At 35.3% G+C, this 14,855-nt stretch overlaps 1 protein-coding gene across 4 annotated transcripts in view; it reads left to right on the plus strand.

The window, feature by feature from the left end:
• The window catches only part of POLN (DNA polymerase nu), a 76,069-nt gene that overhangs the window by 9,343 nt on the left and 51,871 nt on the right, over positions 1–14,855 (plus strand). For 3 of the 4 annotated variants that reach the window (XR_001555278.1, XM_015862891.2, XM_015862894.2), the window contains 13 exons: positions 940–1,013; positions 2,798–3,277; positions 3,688–3,878; positions 5,350–5,462; positions 6,709–6,863; positions 10,138–10,206; positions 10,732–10,792; positions 10,996–11,060; positions 11,342–11,425; positions 11,844–11,933; positions 12,762–12,818; positions 13,286–13,339; positions 13,593–13,658. Coding sequence is in view for 3 of the 4 variants with exons in the window: in XM_015862891.2 (XP_015718377.1) it covers positions 940–1,013; positions 2,798–3,277; positions 3,688–3,878; positions 5,350–5,462; positions 6,709–6,863; positions 10,138–10,206; positions 10,732–10,792; positions 10,996–11,060; positions 11,342–11,425; positions 11,844–11,933; positions 12,762–12,818; positions 13,286–13,339; positions 13,593–13,658 (1,559 nt within the window). In the remaining variant the exon portion in view is untranslated. The remainder of the gene's footprint in view (positions 1–939; positions 1,014–2,797; positions 3,278–3,687; positions 3,879–5,349; positions 5,463–6,708; positions 6,864–10,137; positions 10,207–10,731; positions 10,793–10,995; positions 11,061–11,341; positions 11,426–11,843; positions 11,934–12,761; positions 12,819–13,285; positions 13,340–13,592; positions 13,659–14,855) is intronic. The other variant, XM_015862892.2, reaches the window with a different exon arrangement.

The following is a 14,855-nucleotide window of genomic DNA, read 5'->3' on the forward strand; positions in this document are numbered from 1 at the left end:
TGTTTGTTTGTTTTTTATTTCCTAGGCAGTAAAAGTATCTAGAGATGAGAGTTGTAATTACAGACAGCAGAGGCACATATTTCAGGGAAGTTCTTTTACTGTGCTTACTGAATTTTTGAGTACTGCTTGCCTGTTACCCTTCATTTGTTTATTCCAGCCTTCATTTACTTCTCCTCTTGTTGAGCTCCTGGGTGCTGTTGAGGGAAGAAAAAGAGAAGGTGGATCTTAACCTTTTCATTCAACGTTATGCAAAGTCCTGACATTACAAACCCTCGCTTAAACTTTCAGAATAACTCTAGGCTGATATATCACTGGTAGTTCAGAGGTGGGCCCAGGTTAGCAACTATGCTTGGTGATCTGCCTTAAACCCAGCACTGACAGCCACCCTGCTCTGTTGTTGTGCTGGTCATGACTTGCCTTTTGTCAGTTTGATATCTGAGTTTTCCTTGCTCTCTCTTTTTGTCTGGTCTTAAAATGCCCATTCTCTTGCAAGGATGAGCAATATGATAAGAGTAACTTCTCAGTGGGGTACGGTCAGGTTTTTCTCTAGGCCACGTTATGCAGCAGATCTATATACAAATAAAATATTTTATTGAAGAATATTTTTGAGAATAGTACTACCTAACAACATGTTACGCTGTTCTGAATATCACTGTTTGTAAGTATCTGAAGTGTGGGAGTCAAATGGATGGGGCTGAGCTCTTTGCCGGTGTTCAGTGACTAGATAAGGGGCAACAGGCAAAAGCTGTAACACAAGAAGTTCCATACATATATGAGGAACATGAATTGCGTTAGACTGAGGAAAATAGTTGCCACAGAAAACTTGATAGGAATTATTTTAACTTAAGCAACAAGGCTGGTAATGTAGCACTCTGTAAGCTGAATTATATGCACTGATCAGATTCATTTACATTATAAAATATTTTCTTTTTTTTAAAGGTAAGGAGAAGACAAAGGAAGATAAGCTAGGTGATAAGGATGCAGGTCTGAGAAATGAAAAGGCCAAGCACATTGTAAGATAAAATACCACTAAGAAAAAAGCATTTGTTTTGTGGAAGACTTGAAGTTATTGATTAGTTCTTCCATAACAAACTGTGTTGCAGTACATTGCATACATTTGTGGTTTAGATAACTTTCCTCTTTAATCTTATTTTGTACTTGCTATCTATTTGCCTTACAGTCTTGCCCCTAATCTTGCTCTGCTTATACAGTCTTTTCTGATAGATTGATCAGAAATAAACGTAGAATGTTCCCAAATTCAGGTAGTTAATGTTGGTTTGAAAATGTTCTCGAACTTCTACGGCTGAATAATCACTAGCATCTGAAAATACCTTGCAAAATACTGGAAAAAGCTTTTCATAACAGTAGTGAAGTGGCTCTTATGTTTTGTAAATTATCCTCTCATCTGTAACCAGCATGGTCTATATAATTCCCAGGTGGTCTAGAACAGAACCATTAGACTTTACATCCTCTCTATAAGCTGTTCTAAATTAACACATCACTCTGTCTACTAAATATCCTTAGAGCAGCTGTGTGGGTGAAGATTAAAATATTATTTTACTGCCCATCTCTGGTGCTTCCATAGGCTGCTACCAGGTGTTTCACAGTCAAAGTGAGCTGATCCACAAGAAAAATGCCTTCAAATTAGGGAGTTTAATTTTTCAGTTGAATTATCTCCCTGAACTTATTTAATGTGCATACAAGTACGCATAAGGAAGAAATCTTTTACAGTGAGGTGCTGGCACATGTTGCCCAGAGGTGCCCAATCCCTGGAGACTTGCTTGACCGGGCTCTATGCAATCTGATCTAGCTGTGGATGTCCCTGTTCTTTGTGGGAGAGCTGGAGTAAATGGCCTTTAGAAGTCCCTTCCAACTCTATGATTTTAGGTGCTAGTCCAAGAATGGAAATGGCAAACTGGAACAGTCCCAACTTGGGTTGTGGTTGAGGTCTATTGAGTCGGTGAAATGATTTGCAGATATTAAAACTGAAGCCTTATCCCAGCTGCAAATCTTGCAGCCTTCCTTACTCCAACTTTGGTGATTATTCTGTGCTTCTGCAAGTCCATCTAGGAGTTTTGGCATGCGGTAGCTTACTGCAAATTTAATTGGCTCTTAGGTGGGCATGATGAGAATGATTTAAGCAATAGATGACTGTATATAGTAGTGGAAACCCTTCCTGTAATGTTGAGGAGATAAATTTTGACTTGGCAACGTCTAACAAGATTATTCTACATAAATTATGAAACCATATCTTCTGACTTTGAAAGCCAGTTATTTACTTCTAGCTATGCCATTATTTCTAATAGATGATTGGTTCCTCCCAGAAGCTGTTGCTACTGCTTTGTGGTTAATCATTATTCAGCTCTATTATTCTGACTTGATAATTAAATTTGTTTTGTTCCTATTTTTGAAGTTTTAAAAGATAATTACTTACTGTTGATTCTATAATTACTTCAGTGTCCTAATTCAAATTCTACTATGTGTTAAACAATGAAAACTTTCTGCAGTTTGACTGGAGAATATACTTGAGTGCATTAGCTGTCTGTCTACAGTTCTTAGACATTCAGTCCTGAGCTGATGTTTTCCTCACCTAAGTATACAAGCATAAAATCATACATATTGAGCCTGTGTGATACATCTCCCTTAAACTGGCTCTTTTTTGATGTTATCATGAATGGTTTTTTCTGTAGTGCATCGCTTCCTGAAAAGCTTATTTGAATGAACTCATGTATGCCTATTTTTGTGTTTCCTAGTAAGTTGAATAACTGGTTCACTGAACATTTTTTGATTTTTTCAGGAGATCAGTGATTCCACAGTTGTCTTATTAAAATCAGCTGCCAGCTCTCAAACAAGTCCTGCTGGTGAGATAGCCAGGACAGCACATACCAAAGAAATACTTTGCTGTCAAGATAACAAAATACTGAACTACCAGGAATCAGACTCTCCTAAATGGGGATACAGAGGAAAAAACCTTACAGTAGAAAAAAGAAACATGGTGGATGGTGAAAAGAACTTAGCTGCCTCCCTTAAAAGAAAGCAAGAGTTGCCTACGTATTGTTCGGGAAAAAAAGGATTACTTGTAAAGAAACACATTTCAAATGAAAGTAGATGTAGCTGGCCTTCCAGACAAGCAGAACCTTCTGAAAATGAATTTTGTGATATCAGGAGTTTAGGATACGAAGAAAAAAGAGAATTGATTGCAAATATAAAAGAAGCAGTGGCTTTTGTAACTACTATGATATTTCTAGATGGTTCTTCGCAGCTCAATTCAGAGCAGGTTAGTGAATCGTGCCTTTTTGTGATAGTTTTGCAAAATTATTTGAACTGTGGGTATAACTGGATATAGATAAAGCTCTGTGCTTTGGGAGGAGAGAATCCTCATACTTGTGGCTGCCTTTTATTCTTAGTTACCAAGCAAAATCTAAAGCAATTGGAACCCCTTGAGCTAAGCACTCATTAGCGTGCATCAAGCAAGACTTTAAATGTTTTTTCTTTCTACCATGCCTGTCACAGTGGTGTTTGTTTTATTTTTTAAGGATGAAGTGTTTGCGCACTCCTCTATTGTGCCAATGGTGTATACACTAACTGTTGTACCTTGTAATGTTCATATTGTAAAATACTTGGGAAATTTTTTTGGCATTGCATAAAATCTGTCAGAGGAAACACTGTTGTAATTATGCTTCACAGACCTTAACCTCGTCAGTAAAGGGAATTGTTGTGTTAGTGAAGAGTCGAACAGATCGCCTTCGCTCCCGCAGTATCTCTTCAGCTGACAGTACTCGGAGCACCATTAGTGAAAGTGATAAATTCATTTATTTGGAAACTGAATGCTCTTCCCTTTGGGAACAAGAAGAGCAGGCTCACAGCAAATTTGCTCGGTAAGAGTATGAAAGAATAAGCAACATTTTGCTTTATGTGTGATTTTGGCAACAGTGATATTGATGATTTCTTTGCAGGAGGTTGTGATGATATTTCTTTAACATAGTAATACACAATCCTTAATTATTATATGAATTTAAAATATTAAGATATTCACCTAGAAATGCTGTATGAACGCCCTACAGTGATATGGCTCAAAAAACATAAATCACAAATGTCATCATTTTTCATTTTGTATCTAAACTTCATTTCCTGCACTGCATTTCTTACATGGTAATCTCAGGACATCATTCTTGTGAATAGCATTTTTGACCTCTGGTAATATATTTGATTTCAGAGCAAGAAGAGCAATAGGCTTTTAGGATGATTTTTGAGATGCTGAATGAGATTTTATGATCCACTAACAGTGAAACATCCAAATTATAAAATTATTTTTTGTATCTGTTTAATATTTGGACTAAATTTTTTGAGTTTGGTTTTAGTTTGAATTTCCATTTGGCAACTTCCATTTAGCATAACCAAAATCCATTTTTATCCCATATTAACTTTGAAATGGTATGCCGTTATGGGAGGAATTGGACTGATTTTTCACAATAAGTTACATAACAATACTTGTTCGTAATGCTTTATGATTTTCATTAATAACTGATTTATTGTAAACAACTGAATTTTAGCATTTGAAGTCCTTCAGAACAATAAAAACTCAAGAATAAAGATGTTAAATATATGTTCTACCTATAGACTTCTTCTAAATGCTCATATCTTCTAAGAATGGTGAGGTTGTTTAATAGTGGTTCTACAATATACTCAGAAATACCTTATGACCTAAAAAAAATTCAAATAAAAAGATTTTAAATCTGTCCAAGAACTGGTTTCATTTCATTAACAATAAATCAACACACAAGCCCTTTAAGGAATAAGGAATTATCTTTTTATGTTGTCTGAAATAAAGTTTACTAAAAATGACATTTGTGATTAGTAAAAGGTATGTATACTTCTATTTCAAACGTCGTGGATACAGGAACTACAGATGCCTCCAAAAAAGAATGGGAAACTATGGAAAAATGAGATGGAATATACTAGTGTTAAGCAGCCTTTGAACAGTAGGCAATTACAGCAATTTTGATCGTCTAGTAACATTAGAAGCTTCTGTGATCTCATTTAGGTACATTAAAGCATTACAGGGATGCAAGTTGCTTCTTTGGATTAAGATTGTGTTTAATTCTAACTGTCAAAGATTTCTTTATGCATTCATGGTAAGCCATCTGTTAGTGTGTTTAAGTACAGAATGAAGGTTCAAGTGTTGAATTGAAAATTTAATTTTCAAATACAATACTATTTTCTTATTTTAATAAATGTTTTGTATTGGCTGTTCAGTTTAATACAACTTGCTAATTAAAAATATAAATTAAAGGGATTAACTAACTCTAATAGCAGTTCAGTGCATATTCAAAAACTTTCTCTGTGCAGGCAGGTGTTGTTTCAAATACTACGTTGCAAAGTTCCAGTTATCTGCTTCAATGCCAAAGATTTCCTGAAGACAGTGCTTCAAGTTTATGGTAATGGAATTAGCTGGAAACAAGGTAACTGTCTAACCTATGATTTAATCCTATAAGCTGCGCCTCTGGTGTTAAAATTAAGAGGGGTAGAAGCAACTAGATTAGAGGTTAGTTACATACAGTGGAAGAGAATATCCTTCTTGGGGAGCTTCTGAAGAGAAGCCTAACTGCAACCTCTGGATGTCTGTCCAACAGCCATCAGCTTCCTGGAGGGTTACTGCCCCTCAGTGAGGCCCTGTTTATTAGTCTGCCTCTTCACAGTGCATCATCTAAGTCGATGGCAAACCTGTCCAGTACAGTTGTGTCAGTTTCATTTAATGACTGTAGGGATTATTTCCTGCTGAAGGAATGGTAAAAGTCCTAGGGACATACCTAAATTTTATTTTCCAGGTGAATTTAGGGCTTCATCTATTTCCTTAAGATGCATGATTCAAAATCAAGATGGTTTCCCCCCCCCAATCAGAGAAGGAATCTCTTAGTAGTGCACTCAGCAGGGTGTCCATGAGACCATTTCTGTGGCTGCTTCTTGGCATCTGTTAGCTTCCAAGGTGAACAACTGTTGGTATTTGAAGAAAGGGGTAATGAGCTACATAAAAAATCTTCACAGGCCAAGCTTTTTCAGGGGGAAAAGATTTTGTTCCATATCATCTGGTAAGCTAACACAAATTACTTTTCAGCAGCAGTTAAATTAGCAGAGATGAACAAATCTGGTTCTCATCAGACTAGTCTTGTAGCTGTCACCTATGTTATGGACGTTAAGCTTTCTTCGAGCTAATTAAGTCTGTGAGGTTGTATAGCTGGGAATTGTTTAATTTATATAAGTATATACCTATAGGTTATTGTTTGAACTTAATTACTTAGGGGTTCCTTGAGAGGGTGCTTACATCTATCTTTGGCTGTTTCTCAAAATTCCAGTTATTAGCTTCTCCCCTCTCTTCTCTATATTACTACAGCACATATGACGCTAAACAGCACTAGGTTTGTTCAGTGCTATGTGGATCTAAGAGAAAGTGCAGCATAAACATAAGGTTCTGCAGGACGCAAGTGTCTGATTTTTGAGATCAAAGCGTTACGTACTCACGTGAACTCATAAATTCGTATGTTATAGATCTTAAAAGCGATTGCTAGGAGGTATTTGTCATCTTAGGTTTAGTTATGATTTGTGTCTACAGGAGACATGGACAACATTTTACAAGTATTTATACAAGTATTTACCTACCTGGGAGGTAACTTAAATATTTTAACTGTCAGAAATAACTGATTTTTGCAGTTGCTGATAGCGTTGTGTTAGATCCAAGGATTGCGGCGTGGCTGATAAACTCCAGTGACACGGTTCCTTCTTTTGAGTGTCTCATACAGTATTTTGGAAAATCTTATTCAGTGGAAACAGTAAATACAGATACGGGTACGCTGAGAAAGTCTTCGGTGAGTAGTTTGGTTTAGATTTTTTGTTTGGTTGATTTCAGAGGAAGGAAATACTGAAAATAATTCTCTTAATATTGAAAAATTACAGATTAGGCCTACTGAATAGAAAATGATTATATTCATGTCGCTTGTTGGAATCTAATTTTAAAAAGGGAGGAAGGAAAAGTTCACTGAATTCTACTAATATGGCACCCAATTCGCCAGGAACACTTGCAAAATTCTGTATCCAAACCCTGGAGTTCAGTACAATGTTAATTAGTAGAAAAATGGTCTTTTCTTTCAGCTGGCTGCAAACTTATTTCCAGCTCTTATTTCCAAAATGTCTGAAGTCTTGCTCCCTAATTCCTGGGAACTTTTAGCCTGTTTTAGCTAACTGTTATTAATATGCTGAATCTTAAAACTTTTTGGTAAAGGTATCACATGTTAAGCTGAGGAAGAGTAGGGAGTAAAATATGAACCTTCAAATCACAAGCATGATGTATGTGAATTTTTGTTCTTGATGAGAGTGAATGCTTAATAGACTTCATGGAGTTATTCCCCGTACTATGGAAATGTTTTACTGTCTACTGAGGTTTATTTACCGAGTGTTAAAGTCTGATTTGCATTTAGTAAAAGATGTGTTTTCATTTTGGGGATCACATCTATTCTTAGTTTTCTTTTCTCAGCTTTGTAATCCCAATTCCCAAACTATTTGAAGTTAGTATCCAAAATATTCATCAAGAAGAATGTATAGACAAATATGTAGTTGGAGATGAAAAGAAGCAGCGGTCTCTTGCTACTGACTTGGTCTGGGAAAGCAAAAGTGGCAGTAAGGTTTGAGTAAGAAATGGGATTCCTGTGTAGCTGTAGAAGGATGAGGTGGGGTGAACAAAGGATACCTCTTTTCCAAACATCTCAAGCTCTGTAATAGTGAGATGTACACATTGGCAAGAACCTTAGGGCAATTCTGTATATATATATATATATATATATGATTTTTCTCCTTATGGTTTCTGTATTTTGTTTTGCCATCTTTTTGCCAAACTCAGTTGTTTTTTCTGTTTCTAGAATGAACTAAACTTCCTGCAACTAAGAATCTTCCACACTTCTGTTACTCTTTGCACACCACTTTACTTAAAAATTAGAGTTAGGTCAGTGTAATAAAGACTATATAATAAATAAAGATCTATTTAGTCTATACAGATTTTTCTTCAGGAAGATTTTGAAGATTGCTCAACCACTTTGATTATTCTTGCCTGCTTTTGCTTAAAAAGAATCACATTTCAGGCTGGGCAAATGAAAAGCCCTACAGGACCACAGTGTTTTGACATCAGACCTGTAAGAAAATATTCTTGGCAACAATTGGTGACAGTTCTGTTTTTCGTTGTAATTTGTGGCTTAATGACATCCAGTGAGTATCAGATCCAGTGATAATGCATCTGGTTGCACTGCATATTAACTTGTTTTTATTACTTATTTTGAATATTTCATTCAAACTGAAACATTAACTTCACTTTTCTTTGCAATCTTAGAACATAATTTAAGTCTGATAACAAGTAGAATGCTTTTTATCCTCATCCCAAAGGGACCAAAGGAAATCTTCTGAATACATCAAGTGAAAACCATGGAACTGTAATGAGTAGCACAGTCAGATTTGGTACAATAATTTCTGAGAACTTAGTCTGGTAATAGAAACACTTCCCAGCTCAATTTGAGAGGGAAAAACAGAACATTTATTTCCAGATTTTTTTTTCCAACTCTAGTTATTTTACAAAAGCAGTGAGGTAACAAGATCATAGACTACCTGCAGGTCTGTAGAGAAATTCCTGCATCTCATAGCAAGAGCCAATCTTAGTGTTCCACTAGGGATGCAAGCAATAGAATGGGCATAGAATAATTAGGAGTCTTGTAATGTACACGTAGGATGAACGGTGTATCTAAAGATATATTATTAGCAAAGTGCCCAAGGAGCCCTGTCAGTGCTTTAAGTGAGAAGTGTCCCGTCAATCAGTCTACCTACTATTTTTGATAGAAAGCTGACTTTCTCTCACTTTGGAGATGGATTTTAAGTTTATTTTGAACGCTGACTAAATATATAAATTTAGTAGAAATGATCTTGGAATATGCTCACCAAAAATCGAGCCAAATCTAAGTCTCCAACTACGTAGATATTGAGGACAAAGCATTGAATGAGATCTAACTGTCTTCTAAATAACATACAATTCTACTGGTCACAAAATTCCTTTCTGCTTTGAGTCTTCTATCTGATATGCATTTTACTCATGTTGTCAAATAAGAAGTACTAATCTTGAGAATTCTGCAGTTCTATTTGCTACAGATTTTTTTCCAGACTATTATTGACAGGAATCTGCAGTCAGTACTGCACTGCCTTGCATAATTATCTTGCTTTTTGGATTTCTGCACTTGCCCAAAATTCTGCAGTGTCATGGCATACAACATAGATATTCTCAGTCTGACTTTCCTCAGGCTGGTTTTTCCTTCCTGAATTATTAAGGCCTAAAGTCACAAAATTCTCACATCTTCCTACCTGGATAGCTGGTCTACAGAGGGAGGAGAGAGTCAGGAACTGCCCTGTGCTCTCCTTGTGAGGAGGCTGCAGTCCACCATGAGGCCTCCCCTCAACCTTCTCTTCTATGGGCTGAAGAAACCAAGGGATCTCAGACGCTCTTTATGTGTCTTCTCTGCTAGTTCCTTCACCATCTTTGTTGCCCTGAGCAGATTAATTTCCATGTAGTTAAACTGAAAGCAGTGTATCTAGACAAGTTTTAACTTAAAAAGACATCTTAGAATAATTTTAAGCAGTTTTCAGTTGATTCAGCCTGTAGCTTTTGATTGTATTCTCTGTATGTACATCAAAACAATCTTTTAGTCATCCAGATAAGGTAGTATGACTGTTTGGAGCACCCCTGGAAGAGAAGGAGGTGAATAAATAGGCACATAAGAAAGGCAAGTACTGATAGCAGAAGTTAAATTCTTTGCAGTATTGGAAGTTAATAATAGAATTCTGAATTCAGTGTCACACAGTCTGTTCAAAATGTAAGTAAAGGAACAAGTAAAATCTTGAACACTTATTGTCTTTACTTCTGTGCCTGTAATTTTTGCTTTTGGTAGCTAGGAGTCAGGTTGCAACAGTCAGAGGTCTTAGAATGTTCCCGTTGGATTTAACATTACTGAAGGGAAATACAGGAACTATATTTTAGTAGCTTAATCACTTTAAAATTAGTGTTCTGAATATGTTAATACTAATATTAAAGTATTTTTTATTTTTTATCAGCATCAAAACTTGGTTGTGAATTTGCAAAAACTTTATACTATAATGATGGGCCTTGCTCATGACTTAAAGGTAAGATTTGATAAGTAGTTACTCAGCTATAACTTCTGAGGTGTTATCACAAAGTGGTGTGCTGCTCATTCAAATAATTGCTGCATGATTGCTGCAGTGGTCAGAGGAAAAAACCCATCCTATTCTTTGTGACTAAATTGTGTACATAATCCCACCATTTTAAATCTTCTTAGTGGAAAGAAAATATGGAATCCTGAGTGGTTGCTTCATTGTTCAATTGCACAAGAAAAAAGAATGAAGAAATGTGGAGCCTACTCTAAAAATAATGTAGAAAAATGGTGTGTAAATTTCTTAATTACCATTACACTGCCTCAGCTTATAAAATAACGTGATAACTGAATGTAGTGTTCAGATGCTGTAATTCACACTAGCTAGTATTTCATGCTCCATACAGCCTTGTGTTTATAAAATTAGATGATACAGAACATGAAATACTACTTACTAAAAAACTGATCTATGTAATGCTACTACTGTACAGTTTTTAGAATAAAGTTTGCTGGTGTTGATTTGTACCTTACGTTACAGGTCCAAGGTTTGTGGAAATTATTTTGCAAATTAGAGATTCCACTAATCAAAGTCCTGGCAGGTATGAAAGTTCAGTCCCAGATATATCTTTTCACCATTTTCATGCAGCTCTTTTTATACTGAAGTAAAATGTTATAATAAATAAATATTCCATTATCCTTGTAATGCCTGTGAGCACCTAAACGAGTTAGGATTTCCATTTTGTAGCATGCAAGATTAAAATCATCAATTGTAAATGTTCTCTGTATTTAATTGTATTTGCAGTTATGGAAACTCACAAAATACATGTGGACAAACAAGAACTGAGAAAAACATCGGAGATTCTGGGGGTAAATTTTATCCTTATCTTTTCCCCACAAATATTAGTGCTTTCTTTCGGCAGTAAATCCCCTCCCTAGTTCACAAAGAGATGTAGATTGAAGATATGCAAGCAACGCGTTAAACCAGCTGAAGGCCAACAGTGTAGTATCTCACTTATAAGTAGTAGTCTAATATACTTATTAATGGAGGAAGTAACAGAATATGAGGTATATATACTCACTAATCTAGGAGAGAACAGAATATTGAAGAAAATCTGTAAAAGGAATAATTCTGATGTACTAATTTATAGCTGAGACTCAAAGAACTTGAAGAGGAAGCCCATCAGATTGCTGGAGAACGATTCCTTCTGACCAGCAGTAGTCAACTCAGAGAGGTGATATTCATACTACTGTTATTAATTAATCTATCTGTCTGTAAACTGTTACTGATGCAAAGGAATTAGAAAGCACATAAATTTGTTCTTACAACTTCTGATTCTTCACTACTTTCCTAGATTCTAATTATCTTTTCTGATTATAAGGGAAGTCATCTCAGTTAACTCATAAATCTGACAGTTTGGCTAATCTGTATTTGTAAGAATTTCAATAATGCTTTTTCTTTTAGTAAGTGCACTATTTTCAGAAATAATATGCTAAAAGTAAAGATTAGATCTTTTTACTCTGTTATTTTTCTCTTTTCTGCAGTACGCTCTATTTTGCTTGGAATCTCCTTTATAGACTGGAGTTCAGGAATCTAATGATTTTCTGTTCTTTTGCATCACTTGAAGCACTGAATTGTTTTTCTTAATGTAGGTGCTGTTTGAAAAGTTAAAGCTGCATACTGTGTGTGAGAAAATTCGCAGAACTGAGAGACAGCAAGTTGCATCCACCTCAGAAGCTGTGGTGAGATGAGGTTTTTAAATGATCTGCGTTATTTAGAAAAGCTTCTAAGTTGTGTCAGTCAAGCTGTCATTTGTCTAGTTTCCCTTCCAGTCTTCTTTTATTTTGATACTATGTTAATCACATTTGATTTACTTATGCCAGAAATGACAGAGAGGGACCAAGAATGGAAAGAGAATTCTACTGCTTAAGACAGAAAGAACAACTTTGCATTCAATACGCTTACGTCAGAAACAAGGGAAATTCTCAGTAGTTTCCTGATCTGAAATTCATGGTACTTTGTAGCACTTTGTATCAACTTTGCATAGATCTAGTATCAAATCTACCTAACTGTAGACTGGTTAATAAATCATTTATTGATAAATCATTTATTAATAAATCATTAATAAATCATTTAGTAGTAAGAAAAGAATTACAATTTAAAATCTTTATTCTGGTAGAATTGCATAATTTTGTTCAACATGCTTTATTGTTTTCCGTGTTCTTGTGGAAAAGTTTTCACATCTACATCTCTTGTTTCTGTCTGAAATGGGAAGGGAAACAAAATACAAGGGGATAATCTCCACCCCTCCTGCTGAAGGCAGGGATGAATGAAGACTATGAAGACTCTTCTGGGTTTGTGATGAGATTGCTGAATTTTTATGTCCTTAGACAAACATTTCATCCTCTTTCATCTTGGCAAGTGAATTTCCTCCAGCAGAACTTCTGCTATATTTGACTTAACTGTTAAGTATGAAATATTAATCCCTGTTCTAATGGTGAAGTTAAGGTAGTTAAATAATATCACTTAACAGAAGGACATAACAGTAATTCAGATTCTTTATTTTACAGTTAATTAAGTTGCAAGATCTTCATCCTTTGCCTAAGCTAATGTTAGAATACCGGCAGGTGAGCCGTTTTTACATGATGTAGTTACAGTCAAGCAAAATTAGCAAAAAATGTAACTTATTAACAGCTACACAAACAAGGTGACAAGAGCCTCCTGAAACTCCCAAATTACCTAGTTAGCTCTTATGCTCAATGTCTGGGTATTCAGTACATCAGTTTTCAGTATAAATAAATAAATAAAATTCATGCTTCTGTTTTTGTGCTGCTTTTTGTGTAATTCATTGACTGGGGGGCATAAGGTGTAGAAGAATAAATTCCAATAGGGCTTTTCACAGTACCTTCATAGACCTGCTTTAGTGTATACCTTAGCACTCTGCTAACTTATCTTAGTAGGTCAATAGTGAGTCCTGGGGTAGAATATCTTTTAAGAGAGTCTATGAAACAGCCTCATGCACTGTAGACTGTTTGCGATGTGTAGATCTTATTGTTATGTATAAGCATTTGTCTTACAATCTTATATAATTTAGGTTCGTAAAATGAAATCAACTTATGTGGATGGACTAAGAACATGCATGAGAAAGGTAATATATATTAAAAAATAATTCTAAAACATGGTACTTAAAATAAGTTATGAAATTATTGCAGTATTTACAGTTCAAGAACTTTAATGTATATGTAATTAGAAAGCATCTCTCTTTAAATTTGTAATCCTAATTGCAGTGCATTATAATTAAGTTTACATTAACTAAAGTAGAGAAATATGTCCTTTTTAGATGTGTGTAATCACCCTCTGCTTTGGGGGATGATGATGGGTATTATTTTATTTGACTACAGGGATTTATTTGCCCTACGTGGAATCAGACAGGAACTGTGACTGGCAGACTTTCATCCAAGCATCCAGTAAGTGAACCTTTTAAAATTTAAATTAAAATTTTATCAAGAATGTCATTTAGATACCATACTGCATACCTTAACTCAGGAAATGTTCTAGTAAGTCTAGCAATAGCCATGCTGAACATAAATGGAAGACAGAAAAATTTGTTAATGAGTAATTTTAATGAATAATTTCCATGAATGTTTAATCAGAAACTTTAATTTTTTTTTAACCTTAAATTGATGTAGAAAGTGAGATCTGTAAGTCGTACATATACCATCTAGATTGCTACTGAATGACTTCTTTATAATTAGTTCCTGATGTTCATAAATCCCTCCCTGTAAAGGACTGGTGAGCTGTAGGGTATACATAGGGAGTTACAGAAAAGGAGGAAGAGCACAAGAAGAATCCCTTCTCTTCTGGTATTTGACTTCAGGCCTTGCAGTGTAGAATCATGCTGTTACTCTGGAAGTCAGGTCATTTTATGGCTGTGATAGTTGGGCTCTTTGTGCTTCATTTTGGCTATAATTTTTTCTGTGTGTACTTGTGGCAGGAGTGACTTTTGACAGAAGCTTTGCTTTTGTGGAAGTTCAGATAGAAAAACATCTCATATGCTACATCTCACATGCAGTTTTGGATGATTATATTCCAAGCAAAGGTTTCTTTATGTGTGTATTATTTGTTTTGTAAAAGAACTGAATATATCTGTCTTCCCTCTGTGACTCCATTTAACATTTTAAAGGTTTTTAATTGCAGGTCTAAGGGGAAATGACCAGATATGGGGCACAGAACAGGATTTCTTTTTCAAATGAACTCTGTGGACTTCATTCAGATGAATCCACGTATGGATGTATGGGTGATATATATTTTTGCCTCTAAGTGGGTTTCTGTCAAAAGATAATCTTATTCACATGATATTTTTTACAATTCTGTTGCAGCAACTTAAAGAACGTTTCTTGGTAGAACTGGAATTCAGTGGCTTTTCTTGTATGCATCTATTTTAGTTTAACTGTACACTCTTCCCTCTCATTTGATTGCTGCTTCTCGTTTGACTCCTTCTTCAATGTGTGTGGCATAACTAAAACTTTTGTCACAAATAAGTATTATATAATGTATATATCATGTAATATAGTACCTCACAAAAGAGAGACGTGTTTGATGCTGTAGTCTACCGCTGTAGAATGCATATAATGGGATGCTATGATTTGGTTTGAGATGTAAAT

This window comes from Coturnix japonica, chromosome 4 (genome assembly GCF_001577835.2).
Source record: "Coturnix japonica isolate 7356 chromosome 4, Coturnix japonica 2.1, whole genome shotgun sequence".
In the NCBI taxonomy this organism is placed as follows: Eukaryota; Metazoa; Chordata; class Aves; order Galliformes; family Phasianidae; genus Coturnix; species Coturnix japonica.